General features: G+C 40.3%; 1 protein-coding gene across 2 annotated transcripts; it reads left to right on the top strand.

Annotated features, from left to right (window-relative positions):
* Positions 1 to 1,096: 1,096 nt before the first annotated feature.
* tbx5a (T-box transcription factor 5a) lies at positions 1,097 to 16,341 on the top strand. 2 transcript variants are annotated; one of them, XM_029516126.1, is made up of 8 exons: positions 1,097 to 1,240; positions 2,014 to 2,108; positions 3,505 to 3,624; positions 4,455 to 4,602; positions 10,778 to 10,930; positions 13,580 to 13,671; positions 15,089 to 15,321; positions 15,749 to 16,341. In XM_029516126.1, the coding sequence occupies exons 1-8, from the start codon at positions 1,097 to 1,099 to the stop codon at positions 16,339 to 16,341; spliced, it is 1,578 nt and encodes a 525-aa protein (XP_029371986.1). The 2 variants fall into 2 exon arrangements, with proteins under 2 accessions (XP_029371986.1, XP_029371985.1); XM_029516125.1 differs by having other exon boundaries at positions 1,097 to 1,270.
* Positions 16,342 to 18,318: the final 1,977 nt, after the last annotated feature.

The raw sequence follows: 18,318 nt of genomic DNA, 5'->3' as shown, positions 1-18,318 counted from the left end.
ACTGGGAGAAAGACAGAGGAGGGAAGGAGGAGGTGACGGACCTGCTCCGCTGGGACTCGGACACAGCTCTCTGCTCGGTGCTTTTCGGCTGCGGTCGGCTCTCCCCCAAAAAAAAAAAAAAAAAAAAAAAAAAAGCTTTCTGAAATAAGGCTCAGATAAGGAGCGGCCGGTTGTAGCTGTCATCGAGCTCTCTGTGAGGATCTCCGCGGTTTTCTGCGACGCTTTGTAGGAAACCTGGACTTAAACTGAGAGAGGGGAGGAATGAAGACAGGATTCATGGAGGCTCGGTGCAGCTCCATCGAGCAAACTGCCTGGATTATCTGATCTGCACATTTTAAAGGCGAGACGGGCTGTTTTGCCGCATCCAACCTATTACGAATCGTTTTGTTTTGTCTTTTGGGGTAGCTTTTTTTTTTTTTTTTTTTGGAGGTAAGCTGATCCTGCTCTGATGCAGCGACGTGTATCTACTGTTGTTGTAGTTCAATAGCGGTTTACATAATAGTAGAAGCTGCTCTACGTTGCACGCATTGCTGCGCTGCACTCTGACCCAGTCTGAGAGCAGAGGGTTTGTTCTCGGTGGGATTCAGCGTGTTTCACTTTGTTCTGGACATCAGCGTGTTCCGACAGAACAATACAGTTGCTGTCTTTTGTTGTAGAAAGTATGTTCGTCCTAATGGTTAAAGTCCTGCACGCAACTTTAGTGAGTTAGTTAGTTTGCTATAAGGTTGGGGGTTCAATAGTCAGGGTCAACCCATCTCATTCAAATAATGGGCTCCCCCCGTTTAAATCCCGACATGTGGCACGGCGACAAAACTTTATTCAACAAGTTAATGTAGCTTCAGTTCACTGACTGACTTCACTTTTATTTTTTCCTGTTAAATCCATTAAGATTTCTAATGCTTCCACGTATTTAGCACAATGCACTTCAGAAAACGAGAAAACTCGTGTTTGCTGGTGTTTACACATAAACTCATTCAAAAGATAATAATAATAATAATAATAATTGATCCGGAGACTGAGTCGCACGCACGCACCGACACTGACACGTCTGTTTCTGGTCTTGCAGCTGGGGCTGTAGGTTTTCGGAGCTTCTGCCATGGCGGACCAAGAGGAGACTTTTGGCCTCCAGAACTCTCCTGGTGGCTCGGATACAAGGGAAGTACAAAGCGATAATAAATCAGAGAAACAGAACGGCACCTCAAGCAAATCCCCATCTTCACAGACAACCTACATCCAACAGGTCAGTGTCAGTCAGTGCGCAGAGATCTCTGTCAGTCTGACCGCTGCAGGCTGCACACCGGCCTCAGCAAACATCCACAAAGTCAGAAATGCACATTTAAACACATATACATGTTCTGGTTGTCTTTCGGTAAAGGTATGCCTTAGTGACTGTGGGATTCATTCGCTCCAAGAAACCGGCGTGAAGATTAATTAGAGAATGAAACTATTTAAAATATAAAAATATCGAATACAAAAAAAAATAAATATATATATATATACTAGAATCTGAAGTTTTTGTAAATATTTTACGAGTGAATGTTTCACTGTATTTCTGGCAAGCTTTAAAGGTAAATGAGCTCATTGCCAGACGTTAATTGTGGCTTTAACCATCCTGCAGGCCTTTATTGTTTTAGGTTTAATATGAAGCCCATGTAAGGCCCAACAGATTTAAGGCTGCTGGGTGATTGAGTGCAGCCCGATGTGAAGTTACTAAGTGCTTACATGAAGGGTGCATTGTCGCCATATATCCTACATTATTTATTGTTTTTGTTTGGTCTTGAATGTACAGCAGCTAACTGGTACAACTCCACTTCATACTGTTTTTTTTTATCGTTTACACATTCATCTTTAGCAGCAGAAGACAGACGTTTCTCACAATTTGAACAACTCATCAGGCCTGAAAACACAGATTAGTGTATGAAACAGGAATACAACCGAAGGCAAAAAAAAAAAAACAACCAAAAGAAAAACAACCTTTGAGCGCAGCGGACACTGAGTTCTTTTATTTTGAAGGGAATGGAGGGAATAAAAGTTTACCTGCACGAGAGAGAGCTATGGATGAAGTTTCATGAAGTGGGAACAGAGATGATAATCACCAAAGCTGGAAGGTAAGACTCCAAACTATTAAAATAATAATAACAATTAATTCAGCTTTCATGACTTTGACTGCAGACTTGGCTACTCATCACAGCAGAGGTTTACTGTCTGCACCTCTGCCGGTTCGTAACACACCATCACTTGGCTATGGGTGGATTTTCATACAGGCCTATTTGTGAGTTCAAATGTAAACTTGGGGACCAATTGGATTTTTTTTTTCCTTGCGTGGGGATCTGGAAATATACGCTGTGAGGAGCCATCAGAGAAAACACGGAGCATCTGGTGGACGCTTTAGCGCGCTGCAGCTCCACACAGCTACGTTTTAGTCTGGGTGGCCCTGTTGGGAAATGCAATTCCACCGGCCAATCATCCTGAGAGAGCAAATGGACAAACCCGTCCTCCGCTGTGAGATTCTGCTCTGCTGCTCAAATAAAGTCCTTTTTAGCAGCACACGCTGAGCCATTTGTAATCTTTGTATCTGTTCTGTGACTGTGGGAGATTGTAAACACTTTTGCATGCAACACGTTATGCCTGCAGTTACATGTGTTCCTGTCAGACGCACATTTTGCCCTCTGGCTGCATCCAGTCAAAATAAGGCAAGTCGGCTGAGTGTGTCTGCTAGTGTCAAATGACCGGAGGCTCACCGGTGTGTGTGTGTGTATATTATAAATAACCAACATTTATAATTTAATGTGTCTGCATTTCATTGTGCTCCTCCAGTGCAGTTGTTTTCTCACAGCTGCACAATCTCCCATTATATTCCCGTCAGTCATTCCGCTCGTGTTTTTGGCCTGAAAGATATTGCACAGCAGCCTTCCTCATCCTCAGCCCTTCCCTCAGACTCATGGGACCGGAGGGCTTTACTCATGTTATGTTTTTGTTTTTTTTTCCTCTGCAGAATGACAGATAGCCTACCAAATATCCAAATGATTTACTAAACGGACCCTCCAAAAAATCTGGCTCACGGTGGAAAGACGTTTAATAATGTGCAGGTCTGACACAGACATCAGGCCCTGCCCTGATAGGAGTCTTTACCTTTCCAACCCAAATACACACATTAATCAAATCTGTGTGCATTTAGGTTTAGTGTAGCAATTTAAAATAGATATTCAATGCCACGGGCTTGTTGTGAAAATACACATTTTGTTTTCATTCACAATTTCATTATTTTTGCAATGGACGCTGGCAACATACAAACGATTGAAAATGACCAAAATTAGAAGTGAATTCTTCTAATTTCTTCCCCAAAACAGAACAAAATGAAAACCCTACCAGTCTCCGCTCTCTCTCTCGTGTCTTTATTTCTTTGGCTAGTTTATGTCGTTTCCTTTTCTTGTCTTTCCAAACATTTGACAGAAATACAGAAATACCGAGAAGCGCTAAAAGGCGTCTTTTGTCCTTTTACAGGCGGATGTTCCCCAGCTTCAAAGTGAAGGTGACGGGCCTAAACCCCAAAACTAAATATATCCTCCTGATGGATGTTGTTCCTGCGGATGACCATCGGTACAAATTCGCCGACAATAAATGGTATGTAAATATATAAGACGAAGAAGAGAAAGAGGGAGAGAAAAGGCTGCACACCCCGAAGGACTGTTGTCTCGTTTCACACAGGACTCTCTGTGGAGTTTACTTCAGTAGGAAGTCCTGTTTGTTGTTGTCCTGATGGAGGAGAATCAGAAGTGACCGTATTATGAGCTGTGGTGTGTGTTGTTTTTTTTTTTAACTGTTGCCAAGAAGAAGGAGTCAGAGACTCCTGTCTCCTCCGGGCTAAATGGATGTTTCGTAAAGCTGTGCCAGTCTATATATGTGCTCTTCATCAGGGCTGCCTTTGACTGGGGAGGATAAACATATTTGTTTAGAGTCATGTCGATTTGTCTAACCTTAGTCAGGAATGGCCTATTTGGGTCAGTGCCTTTCAACGAGGAGATAATTTAAAGAGGATAATCACATGCCAGTACTGCCGATAATGACTTGTCTAAAGTCTGTCCTGGAACTAATTCTCCTCTTCAACTAACTATGTTAGTAGTTCTGATCTGACCGAGCTCTTAGAGTATCTTATAAAATACATGTTTGGCATTTTACCTTTCATTTGGATTTAAAGAAGCCCTGATGCATTTCTTTAGAGACAGATGAATATAAATAACCGATTTTAGTCCCATTTAGATGATCTTTTTTTCTTTTGTCCTTTGTGTGTGTGTGTGTGTGTGTGTGTGTGTGTGCTATATGTAGAATAATGCAAAGGTATAAATGTTTATTATATTTCCTCTTTTTTTTTCCAATTGAAATTTTAAATTCCAAATTGCTATAATGGGATAATGGCAGCAGCTAAGTAATGCATGTGCTGTGCTGTGGACCAGGTCTGTGACCGGGAAGGCAGAGCCCGCCATGCCCGGCAGGCTCTACGTCCACCCGGACTCTCCTGCCACGGGGGCGCACTGGATGAGGCAGCTGGTCTCCTTCCAGAAACTGAAACTGACCAACAACCACCTGGACCCGTTCGGACACGTAGGTGCCGAGGCCTCTCCTCTATACTACTGAGAACACAGTGTGTGTGTGTGTGTGTGGGAGGGGGGGTGGTGAACGCAAAAATCACTGCTCTGATCAAAGTCAAACGTTTTCCTTTTTTAAATTAATTAATTAATGAATTCAAATTTATTTCTTTCTTTTTTTTTCATATTTTGCTGCGCACACTTCTCATGGAAGCGTTTTTAGGCCTCTGACACATTGCACAAAAGACCAGCTGGTTTTTACAGCCTATCTTTGACTAATGAGTGTTTTCCTCATTTAATCCCTCAGCATTCAAATAAAAATCATCTAGAAAAGCAAAAGAAAAAAGACACGTTTCTCAGAATAATTATTAAGATGACTTAAGATGTCAATATTAACAATAATAATAATGTCTAGAAAAGAGTTTTTAGAAAAAAAATAATTCCACTTTATAAACCAGTTATTTACATCTACCATTGAATTTATACTCCAGCAATCATTAGTACAACTTCAAATAACTGAAAAATTAAACTGCATCCTGGTTTTTTTTTTCATAATTTTGCACAATTAAGCACCAGTAAGTGTGAATGGCGTCTATTCTTTTATTATTTATTATTATTTTATAAGTGTCATTTGAAAATTGAACAGAGTAATATTTCAGAACTTTTACAGCTCTGAAAAACTCACAAAGCTCATGATGTTTACATTGTTATTGTTGTAGTCATATTCTATTTATTCACTAAAGACTTTCTAAATATATGCAAAGTATATTCATGATATTTTTTTTATCTTTTGTTTCTTAATTGTTTATCTTTCAAACTAAAAACAAAATTTCTTTCTCTTTTATTTCCTGGTACAAGATGACAGAAAAATCCAGTTTGTTGAAACAATGGTTGCTCATGTTGTAAGGCCAGCAATTCAACTACTAGATATATTAAAAAGAGTTTAAAAAAAACTATTTACTTCATTAACTATGAGAAAAAAGGTCAACTTTATTATCTAAGAAAAACTACAGGTTGGCCATTTCTTGCAAAATGGTAATTTATTGTATGTTGTGTTTGATTATTTGGCCATGAAATGTGAAAAAAATGAATTTAAGAAACAGAAAATAAGAATTACTGCAAGACAAATTTCTAATCATTCTTAAAATGAATTATTACTAACTTTACATATTATTTCCGAAAAATGTAATCTAATGAGACGTGTTTAAAAGAAATAGCAAAGTCACAAAAATAAAAAGTAGGAAACACGGTGGAAAGGAATAGAGAGTAAATTACTTTTAAATGTGCACTTGAGATGCTACAATTTACGAAAGGCCTCAAAAATGATCATGAAGTTGTAGACAATAAAAGAAAAGTGTTGTAATGAGTCTGATTCACTTTAAGATGCTGTTTGGAGAAAACCCAATCTTGAATACTAATTAAAAAAACATTATTTCAATTGAGATCAGTTTAATCCTGCCAACGTTAAGTTAAAGTAAAATATGTTTGTGATACAAACAGCATGGAAACTCTTATGTACTTTGTGTTAGTGGGTTCATTATAGCACCCCCTAGATGCATTAAAGTTGCAGACCTCCTGGAAGTCTGCTTTTATAAGTGAAAGGGAGCAGTTGTGGACTTTTTAGCAGGAAGGAAGGAGGCAATTGCACCCCTCCCATCACCTCCCTTATACCCCCCTTACAAGTCAGGGACTGCATGGTACCCATTTCCTAACTTTAACTCCTCATTATTCTCATATCTAGCCCCGGGCTTATGCAATCGCTGTCTTTACCAAAACACAAATATCACTTACTTCATCAACGTATTTTCAGGGTACAAATGAGCCTTTTGGCTTCAGCTTTTCATAAAAAAACTTGAACTGATGGGCACATTGAGGCCTAATTAGATGTCTTGTGGAAATTAAATAGTCAGACAATTAGCTTTCTTACTAATAGGCTCAGTCATTAAAGGAAAAAACAATAATGAGGTTGGTGAAGGAGACACATCAATAGCAGCCTTGCTGTTGGGGCAGATGTTAAATAATAAGGAAAAGCACCAGGAAATGAATTATGTCAAAGGCATTAAAAGTGTTCGGTTAATGTAAATTAGAAATGTAAAACTGTACAGGGATGAGAAAAAAAGGCTGTTTATTTATTTTTTTCTGTAAATATAAGAGGTGGTTTTCTGTCAGTGTTATAATTAAGTATTATCACGCACGGTGAAGGCAGATTAATAGTTATGATAGTTGACAGCTTCAGGTAAATTAACTAAGTTTAAAGTCTTTTACGTCCAATCGTATCGTTGACTTCGGTTTGAATGTAAAGCGAGTCTGAAGAAACGCATACTAGTGTGCATTCATACATGTACACACATGAAAGCCGCTATCGATCCACATGGCACCACTGGTGGTTGTTGCCTTGCCAAAGCCCAGCTGGCGAAATAAAACGCACTCAGTTGGAATGTGAGCATTGTTGTAAATTTTGGGGTAACGTGCGTTTCTTGATTGGTTGCAGTAGTTCCTGGCTCGCACTGTTTTGTGCTGGGAGACCGTACCACGGGAATCATAAATGAAATGCTGGTGGCTGGCCAGAAATCTAATCCATCAGCTTGTTGGTCCAGCTGGTTGAAATAACTCGTAGATGATTTATAATTACTAGCAGTGAGACATGAGACTAAAACATATTGCTGATTTAGATTGGAACAGCTCAGGACAGGCCTGAAGTAGATGTTTTTCTCTAAATGTCTGGTAATGAGCGGGGCCGAGCTCACAGCTCAGGACTGCTGTAAAGGAACCGAAGCCACATGGGGTTCGGAGTGTTTGTGTGCACAGCTCAGCGTACAAACTTTGTTGCTCTTCAAATTAATTATATTTTAGCTGGGTTTAGGGCAAAGCAGTCGCCTTACTTTAACATCTTTGAAACGACTTGTTTATGGAGTAAAATGCTGAGGATTGTGTTTTCTTGAAGTGCGTCTTGTTTGTTTTCATGCCTGGTGGCCTTATGCAAACATTTATTTATTTGTTGATATTGTATCTCTACAGTACAAAACACAAACACAGCACGCATCAGTGACATATGTAGTGACTAGTGGGCAGTTATTTCCAGCCATTGTTAGTTTCTCCACACACACATTATTGATTTCACCGAGAACTACAGTCCAGGTGTGGATAATGTAGTTTGAATATGGTTTCACAATGAAAATCATTTCACTTGCTGTTGTAAAAATATGTATTAGCTAAACCTCAGGGCAGTTGTGAAAAGAAATAGTCTATTTACAGATCGACAGTGCAAATTTTAGCTATTTGTACTCCAGTACTTCCATTTTTTATTCCACTGAATTCCATAAGGACATAATGTACCTTTTTACTTGCTTCATTTCTCTGACAGCTGTAGTGGCTGTCGTGGTTTGGTCCAACTTTGCTGTCTTCAGTTTCCAAGTCTGGTAATAAGTTTAGAAAACACGTGTTAAATTACACAAGAGCTTAAACACATTTCCTCTTAAAATGCTGCTCCCAGTTTAATGCATGGTTAATGGTAATCCAATAGTTAAATGTATCTAATAACACAGCTGTTTGATACTTAACTGCATTTTTCTGTCAAATCTTCTGGACAACATTTGCCTCTAACAAAGTATCTTTTGTCTTAAACAACTACAGTAATACTGGATTGTTATGGAATCGAGCGAGCAAATTGGTGTTGTTTTCTTGAATTCCTAAAAATCATTTGTTTTTGTCTCAGGTTTCATACCAAGCTGTAGTTCCAGCTTTGATCTCCCTCTCCCGCTCAACTACAGGAATATTTCTCAAAGTTATTCACCCCCCTCGCCCCCTCCTTCGCTTTGCTCCTGCACTCCTCTCTCCGTCTTCCCACACATGTTTGGGCCAGGAGGGTGGAGTGTGAGGATCGCACTGTTTATATTTGAATGGCAGTGTGCGATGAGCAATAGATGATGGTGTACAAAGCCTTCTAATCCCGAGGCTCGGGGAAACTCTCTGATGTGGTGAAACTTGAAAGAAAAGGGCAACGGCGTGGGACCCAAAGTGATCCTTCACTATCATTAAATACTATCATCCAAAGGCTGGGAGGGGGGGGGCTGGGTAGAGATACTGGGACCCAGTCAGGGCAGCGGCTGGGCCTGGGAGACGAGGCGTGTGCTGGGGCCCCAGTGGGTGGTCTACAGCTACACCCCTACCCCCACTACCCCCGTCCTAACACACACACTGGACTTTGGGAACCCACAGCCGATGTACCATGTGATTTTTCCAGGGTGAATTGTACACTTTGTACACAATTTTCCATGCAACTTGTAATGTGTCTAAGTGGCATTGGACATTTTTAGCTTCTAAAGCCATGTAGTGTGCTGAATGATGAGATTGTTGTTGTGGTTTGTCCCAAGCTTGGCCATATCTCTGCAGACCTCAAATAAGCAATGAATGCATGCATGGGAAAAAAGTGTTTTGTTTAACCTATGTTTTTCTCTGCACCGTGTTCAGTTGGTTTTGAAAAGAAAAGTAAAGTCTTAGTGAATCCAAACTGAACGGAGGGGCTGCTTGATAGTTGGCGGTCAACAATAATTTTCACTTTCATCATGAATATAACTCTACAACTCTAAAACCAAGATGCTTAAATGTGAGAAAATGTGAGACAAATATAAGAGAACAGAAGTAACATTTCATTTTCCCTGTCTAGCACTCAGAACAAATCCAAAATGGATCCAATTTGTAGCCCCCCAAAACCTTTTGCTACAAATAGTTTTATTCCTGGCAGAATTTACACTTAGCCAGAAAAAAGCCAGAGGTGAGGTGCATGGGAGGCACTTGCAAGACATTTTTACCCAGTTTCTGTTCATTACTAAAATCTATTACACCATGAAATGAGATGAAGTTCAATCATAAATTAATAATGGATGAGTTTTGTGTCATTGGTGTAGGCCTGTATGGTTCACTCAGCTCTAAGACACGGCGTGGAGGGGGTTAGTCTGTTTGATTCTGTATGATGCCCCACAGGTACTGGAGGTCAGGGCAATCCCATGTCTCGTCTCATGTTGGCAGTGAAAGGCAGGTACAAAAACAACCTCTGAGATAGCAGATAAGAGGAATGCCTATGGGACAGAGAAAGGGGGGGTGCTGTGTGTTGGGGGGAAAAAAAAGGGCGGTGGATGGGTGGGGGTTGCCTTTTTTCTATCTTTAAATGTAAGTGGATCTGGGGAAAATATAACCATTATATTTCCTCAAGGCTGATGACCATGAACCCCCCGTTCCGTCAAAGCAATTAGACTTAAGACCCACGCATGAAAGGGCCTGAAAGGAGAAGTTCAAGGCTCAAGTTCAGCTGTGTGGAGCGCGTCTTTATGTCGCCAAGCTAGCCGCTGGTCCAAGTCATTAGTTAGCACAGACTAGGTTAGTCGGATTAGAGGCAACAGAAGAGGATTTGTTGGTCTGTTATTACTCCAGGATTGCTCATCCTTTTGGACCTTTTGGATTGCTTTGATATTTATGAGATGATAAAACTTTCACTACCTTTTGCAATGCAATAATGGTTGCTCTTACTTTGATTAATTGTGGTTCCAGGAGAAAAATTTATTAGAATAATTTAACCCAAGCAGTGGTCAATTTTTTATTGTTTTTTTTTTTATCTAGTGCCAGAGTTTGTCCAAAAATTATTTAATTTAAATTACTCTTTTTTTCCCCTTTTTTTTTTGTTTTGCTTTTTTGTCCAATGAATAGATGACTTGCCACCTGTTATCTTTATTTCATCATTATCCTCACCCATGTCTTATTTCCAATATATTTTAGGTTAGTTATTATCATAAAATTATATAAATTATTTTGTAAAGCAGTGAGAGTGTCTGGACTTCAAATGCTATTAGAGAAAAGTACAGGAATCAAAATGTAACTAAATTGCTCATTGCATGACATACGAGCAGCAAAAAACATCTGAAGCAAATACAGCAACACAAGCAGGCCAAGGTCTGGATGCATGAATGAAGGCGAAAGTTGAACCGCGTTTTGTATTGTTTTGTAACCACCAGCCTGAGACACATTGTCGCTTTATTTTAGTTAGTCATTTTAAAACCAAGCACGACCCAGGAAAAGGTTAGTCATTGCTCCAAGTTTTACTCTTGGAGTAAAAAAGTTTATGGAGTGAATATTGACGCGGGTTTTTATAACACGGACCTTCTATCATTATTTGTTTATTTATTTTTGTATTGTAGATCATCTTAAATTCGATGCACAAGTATCAGCCGAGGATCCACATCGTAAAGGCGGATGAAAACAACGGCTTCGGCTCCAAAAACACAGCCTTCTGCACCCACGTCTTCCCCGAAACCGCCTTCATTGCGGTTACATCTTATCAGAACCACAAGGTAAGTCTTTCCAGCAACGGGGGGCTTCAAATGTGAATGAGGTAAACTGAAAAACGCAACAAGAAATTGGCCACAAGTGTATCGAAAAGGAAATAATAAGGGTCCAATTTCTTAAAGAGGGCGAAATAACGTGCAGCGTCACCAGGCGCGGAAAGACGCGCTTCTCCGTCAGGTAACAGAGCAAAGGCTCGTCACTGTCAGCTGGAAATCTCCGATATCTCATCCAGGCACTGACAGATGAGGGAAAGCTGCTCATTCCCGACCAGACGACGTCTGACCTCAAGAGACTCTTTCCACGTTACAGAGCCGCAGCGCTTTGTGGAGACAGGACGCAGATAAAGGCAGCAGGGCTCTGCTCCTCCAGCGGATACACACATGCTGCTGCTGGTGATGATGACAGCAGCAATGATCACACACAATATTAACTAAATTACAACATTAATAATAATAATAATAATAATAATTGATCATCACGCAGCGTGTAGAATTTGTGCCCATTATTTGACTCAAATGTGTCGATTAAAGTCAGTGTTATTTTAACCAGATAAAATCTGATTGATAAGATAGCGAGATAATTATTGTATCCATTTATCTGTTTGTCTTATTAAAATAGCCTTTTCTGTGTTGGAGACAAATACCTTATAAAGAAAACTGCATCGGAACGAAAAAAAAATAATGAATCAATAGAATTTATGCAAATCAAACGAAGGATGACGATTCGCTAAAAATTACAAGAGTAATGACTTTTAACTACTTTTTTATTCTTGTATTAATTTATTTCTTGGTAAATGCATTGGTTAATGAATCGTATCTAAATCAGATTTATCGGGCTGGTGTGTCTTGGAATGATTATAATTTGTCTCCAGCACCATAATAGCATTAAGATAGTTATATCAATTTCGGATTTTACGATGTTGCGCAACCTCGCCTTATTTATTCCTTAAACTTAAACTCAGTATTTACTCTGTCCAAATTTCACGGGGGTGGGGGGGGGGGGGGGGGTATTTTACAGATATCTGTAAACAGCGTCTGTTTAACATCATTCACTCATGTAGGCCTACATGTTTTTAGTTTGGGGAATATGAGAGAAAAGGGGCGAAAGCTCATAATGTCCCTTCAGCCAATCAGAAGTCTTCGCTCTTCTGGGAACAGGAAGCACAAATGACCAACACTCTGTGGAGACCATTCATTATTTTCAAGCATGTTATTGGGGGGCTGAGATCGTAACCCCAGGCTAATTATTGGGGCTTTCCAGACCTGCCGAAAAACAAGTATTTCTGATTTCCAGGCTCGTTACCACCACTGTCTAATCAAACAGTCTGACATCTGCTAAAGCAATATGTGCAGCAGGCATGTGTCCAATTCACCTGTTAGACTGTCAGCTCATGAAAACGGTCAGAGTCCCTGCTTTCTGGTCTTTTCCATCACAGATGTCATTTTAAAAAATAATTACAAACTGTGTTTTCTGATGTAAACTGAGAGACAAATACACAACGAGCAGCATTATAGTTTATATTCAATAGAAAAAGTTATTGTGAGTGCTTTGCTTCATTAAGTTAAAATATACCATGGCATCTGGAAATATACAAGTCTCCATTATTTTAATGAGCATAGTTTGGACACAGTCTAGAAAACGTTGCAGTCTTTGAAGTTGTGAATGAATTTTGCCCAATTGTCTTGAGTCTACTCCCAAATAATTTTTAATTGTATTCATACTCTGTGCTCTGATTGTTTCCATGCTCTGAGTCCAGTCAGGAGGAGAACTCGCATGTGTTTTGCAAAATATATTATTTTCTTTTTCTGTAAACTGAGCTCAGCCCATCACTTTGGAATGGGCAATTCCAAAGCTGTTTCTCCTTGGATGGCCTGCAGAGGGTAAAGAGAGCGTGCCACGACTGTGAACGTTTTATTCCAAAGGAATGAAACAATATGCGAATGCTCTGCCAGTCTGCATGTATTAACAAGAAGCTAGCAAAGTGTCACACAAGATTTTACAAGGTTCGGTGAAAGTGTCAGCCAGCGTGCAGACAAACCTCCAGTCTTGTCAGAAAGCTGGAAGCACGCAAGCACTGCCAACTAATTACCTGCCAGAAACCACTACTCATGAGAGGGATATCCCTGGATAGCATTTAACCTCTTCGGGATTCACTCACTGTTGCATAACAAATTGCTTTTGTTGTTTGATATTATGCTGCCAATATTTTTTTTTTTTTTTTAAATAAACCATGAAGTCATAATAAACCACACTATTTTCATCTGGCAAGTGTGTGCCAACTATCTGTTGAGCCATAGAGCTTTCAAATGTAACATTATAAATTATGCAATCAAAATTTGTCTTGTTGTGACATGTTATTATTGAATTGTTAAAAACATTGTCGTAGGTCTCTGGAAATACCAGCTATTATTTCAGTCTCTTGGGTGACTTGTAAACAGTTGAATGCATCCAAAAAAAAAAAAAAACTTAAAAACTCAGCTCTACAAAAGTATGTTGTAAAACTGACATGTTGACACATATACATATTCAAATTGAACAAAAATATTGATTTAAATACTGTGTAGCTGAAAATCTTGTTTCGAATAAGCACAACCAGCAAACATTTTTTATGCCAAGAATATGTTGGAAATATCAAGTATGTTCCTCTGTTTCAGATAACCCAGCTAAAGATTGAGAATAACCCCTTTGCAAAAGGCTTTCGCGGAAGTGATGACATGGAACTTCACAGGATGTCAAGGATGCAAAGGTAGCTCGGGACTTCTTTATCATTTTGCATACTTATATTTTATTAATAATGGATTTTCTTGAATTGATCCTGGGCTCTGACCGATGGAAACACTGACACAAAGTCAGTGATGTCCAATGGTAAATAAATGCTACGCACAACTGACATCCCGGACACAGTGTCATTTAACAAGCCTCACTTTAATCCTTCAGCCGCCCCTGTGCGAGCTAGTAATGAGAGTTATTTTCAGTGATGTAAGTGTAGCTCTTGATCATCGGCCAGTTTTCATGCTGAAGACTTTTATGGCTGATCTGGCAAAACCTCTGAAACGCAACTGCAACATCTCCTTTCCTCACTGCTCTTTCTACCGGGATATTCCAACTGCTAATGCGTCTGGTGTGTGTGCGTGTATGCATGCATGTGCACTGAACTAGTGGTATCGCTCGGTCCAGCGGCCAAGGCAGTATACAACCACGTTTCTATCTCTCCTCCTCTCTGTTATTCAGTCCAGATGAGGGATGGAGTCCATACTGTGTGGAAAACACTTTTTCAAAGGACAAAATCTGGTTTTGAAACTCCAAGCCCACCAAGCCACCCCACCCCCGTCTTTGGGCAACCAATACAGACTTTGCGTGCGTGTGTGTGTGTGGAATTGTGGAATTGTAGAAATCCCATATCATACAACACTGGAAAAGCTGCTTGGCAATTCTACTAGGTGCTAAAATCCTGCTTCCTTCCCACAACCTTCATTCTGAGCCGCACTAGAGAGGTTTTTGTAATTAAGGATTTCAGATTAATATCATGAGTTCTGATGCAGACAAAATTCCTGGACAGTGCTGTGATTTCTATACTTTTAAGTAGCTTTTTACTCGAAAATAAATTGCAAACTTCATTGCATCAGATGCATGCAAAGTTACTTGAAGTAGACTTTTTAAGTAAAATGCATTTCACCTACCAAAACTTGCAATTTATATAGGTTGGTGAGAGTCCAAACCACACTATCAATCTTACATGCCACTGTCCGATCCAGCGGAGTACAGTAAGCCATGCACGTCTGCTCTTGGTTACAATTTTGAAGGGAGAGCTTAATGCAAAAGCAGGTCACTGTTTCAACTGAAGTGATCCCGAAAATCAAAGAAGCACAAGTAGCAAAATGATCTATTGATGGATCCCGTGGACCAATAGAAGTGAAATACACGCTTGTCACTGGAAAGGGTTTCCCCCCAGAGGAGAGTCTCTCTGTGTGTCCTGAGTCAGTGTGAGTCAGTCACAATGAATATAGTTGTCTCTGCATACAAATAAAGAAATGCAGCAGATTAAACTACAAATATAATTGTTTTTGTCGCACTACAGTAACTTCAATGCTTTATGTGCACTGCAGTTAAATATAATATTAACTAACAAACGTAACTATGTGTGTGTGTGTGTTTGCACATAGCACTAAGGAGTATCCGGTCGTGCCTCGCAGCACAGTGCGACAGCGGGTGGGCTCCAGTCAGAGTCCGTTCAGCGGGGAGGTCCAGAGCATGGGCACCCCGAGCACCCTGAGCTCCCAGTACACCCAGTGTGAGAACGGGGTCACAAGCACCTCACAGGACATGCTGCCTCAGTCAGGCTCCTACCCCTTACCACATGAGCACGGTCAGGAGTACCACTGCATCAAGAGGAAAGGTAGGGAACTCTGCTGTCAACGGTGTTTGTACTCAACAATAACATTTGAAGGACTTTTTTTTTTTTTTTTTTTAAATTGCAAGACACTGATGTGACAAGAAGACGAGAAGCGGAGTCTTTACAGCAGTCCGTGTCCATATTTATTGCTCTTAACTGGCTCAACATACTTTTTACACCACGTTACATATGTGCACACAAGGGTCAATGACAATCCAGCAAAATATATTCATGTGTGTTTTAAATGCAACGCATATAAATGTACATCAGCATCAGATTCATAGTAGAGTAGTGGAATTCATGTTTTATTGAGGTGATGAAATACCAAATTAAAAGAAAAGTTTAAATAGTGTAAAGATTTTAGTTTTTTTTTTTGTTTTGCATTAAATAACAATTGATTAACTCTGTCTAACTCTCATTCTACCTGTAGTGGAAGATGACTGTCACTCAGGTGAGCACAGCTATAAGAAAGCCTACCTAGAGAGCTCATCCAGTGAGGACGACCATTACTACCGTCCCGTTGCTTACACTCAGAGCCTCGGCCTTGCTGCTGGGCCGTACCGCAGTGAATCCAGCCAGCGGCAGGCGTGCATGTACGCCAGTGCGTCACAGGGCGCTGAGCCAGTTCCCAGTTTGGAGGACATCAGCTGCAACACTTGGGCCAGCGTTTCACCCTATGGGAGTTGTTCCGTCACCACCATGCAGCCCATGGAGCGGCTGCCCTACCAGCACTTCTCTGCTCACTTCACCTCTGGTTCTCTGGTATCCAGACTTGGTGGGGTCAGCGGACACGCCTCACCGCAGCTGGGCGACGGCCACCACCCAGCCATGTACCAGAGCTCCATGACCCACCAGACTCTGGGCCGCCAGTGCAGTCCCGGGGCTGGCATCCAGTCACCGACAGCGGGTTTACAGGGAAACGAGTACCTCTACACACACGGCATCCCACGTACATTATCACCTCACCAGTACCACACTGTACATAGTGTCAGCATCATGCCAGAGTGGAATGAGAACAGCTAAGAGGGATTTTTTATTTCACCTTCGAACGAAAAAAAAACAAAAAAACAAAACAAACAAAAAAAAAAAAAAACTAAAGCTAAAAAACCCCACAAAAGGACCAAAATAAGGCAGGTTTTAGATAAATTTATATTTATATTTTTAGAGGTGCTGTTCATCTTAATAAGATCAGTGTCGGTTCACTGAGACAGCAGTGCTTATTTTTGAGATGGTGTTGACCAGGAAAGCAAGCATCTTAACCTGTCGTGATAGTATCTGCACTTATAAGAAAATTACGTAAATGTGGACAAAGAGGAGCCGGACCAGGACTTAAGCAGAGACTTCTCAAGCGCAGAATAAAAGAACACAGTGGAAGTGCAAACACTTCGCAGAAGAAGGAAAATGCCTCAGATGCTTTGCCTCCTGTCCCATGGTTGATTATGTCCTCGTGCAGTGGTGTTTTTTGGATGTCATTGTTCAAAGACAAGGGAATATGTTTTTAATCATCTTTTCAGTACAGCTGTCTTTTATACTCGTGTCCCAAATTCATGTAAAAAAAAAAAAAAAAAAAAGAGGACAATGTCTTCTGTCACATTAGTTCTCATTTTCTTTTAAAATTAAGTAGCTAAAAACTTTGTAGTGAAATTGCTGTAAGCTAAAAAAAAAAAAAAAAAAAAAAAAAAAAAAGAACTAGCAAATGGGAGCGTTTGTTGTGGTGAATTTGCTTGTGCATACGTTTGTAAAAAGGTTTGTTTGGTTTCCTGCTGCTGGTTACATTTACCAACATCAAAATTTATAAGTTCATTTCACAAAGCAGAAACATGATAGTAGAAGTCACAAGAAGAACAGTAACTTAATTAGGCTATTCATCCATTCATGCAAAAAGCTTCAGCAATCAAACTGGCAGCAGTGCACTTTTAACATGGACCTTTTTTCACTTCTCATTGCCCTCACGTATATTTTAAACTACAATGGTGCAGCCATTGGAACAGCCGGCAGCTCTGCCGGCTGCCATTTTCAAAAGTTTTGAAAAGGTTTTGTGGCCACTCCCCTTATTTTACATATCCAAGATGGCACCCAATGAGGTAGGAAAAGGGTCCAGCATTTCAGATTCAACTGTTATGAGCTCATTGTCCAGGTACTGGCAGTGCACTGACTGTTATCATAATAGCCAGTGAGAAAACGTTGAAAATAGCAGGTGGAAGTACGAAAGAGCGTGAATGGAGACATGCTGACAGTCTCTCGTTTGGACGAACTGACAGGGGAACAGCTGCCAGAAAGGTAAAGTAGAAGTAGTAATCATAACTAATCTCCAATGAACAATCAGAAAACAATCAAAGTTCAGCATTCATTTCCACTAATCAGTAATTCGTGTATCACATTAGTGATGAATGCATGACTTAATCAGACATCAAGTTATAAAGTGGCCAAACACCAAATAAATGTCTGCTGGATGTGTAAATAATGGGTTGCTAAATCAACTTTATAAGGTGATAATATGTCAGGCTGTGGGTTTGTCACCTTGTTGTGGAGTTCCTCTGCTACCAAGTGGCCAAAATAACATTAAAGCGGCTTTAAATGTAATAATCACCCAATCTCAGATATGTAATGATCAGCAGTGAGACAATGTGACTGTCATCATATGTAGCTCGCTGTTTTGAGTTTGAGTTTGCAGACTCAGATGGTGGTGGCTCTGCCGCACGCGCGCAGACGAAAATCTGACGTTAGCGGGAGGCATGAGGATAATAACAATGCCAAGATTTATAAAGGTCCCTCTTGAAGTCAGAAATTTAAATCTGTCCCTTTTTGGTTTATTGATTTATATACGGGTTGGCTCAGCATTTGGTGTACCTGGCTATCTGCCATCAATAAAGAGAGCATGCAAAATAATGATTTGGTACTGCCCTTGTTCTGGTATTATTACACACAAAGGTTGAAACTGGAGTAGGAAGTGAGGTGAGAGGTTGGTACCCTGACTTTGGTTGGGGACTACCAGTTTTG

Source organism: Echeneis naucrates, chromosome 12, assembly GCF_900963305.1.
Source record: "Echeneis naucrates chromosome 12, fEcheNa1.1, whole genome shotgun sequence".
Classification (NCBI taxonomy): Eukaryota; Metazoa; Chordata; class Actinopteri; order Carangiformes; family Echeneidae; genus Echeneis; species Echeneis naucrates.
This window is presented reverse-complemented; position numbering and strand designations above follow the sequence as displayed.

What these genes read in the sequence shown, in the direction of transcription:
- tbx5a (XM_029516125.1), top strand. Translation starts at nt 1,097, where the DNA reads ATGGCGGACCAAGAGGAGACTTTTGGCCTCCAGAACTCTCCTGGTGGC. An exon ending in ACCTGGACCCGTTCGGACAC is followed by an intron (nt 4,603 to 10,777) that starts GTAGGTGCCGAG and finishes TTTGTATTGTAG; the next exon opens with ATCATCTTAAATTCGATGCA. An exon ending in CATCTTATCAGAACCACAAG is followed by an intron (nt 10,931 to 13,579) that starts GTAAGTCTTTCC and finishes CCTCTGTTTCAG; the next exon opens with ATAACCCAGCTAAAGATTGA.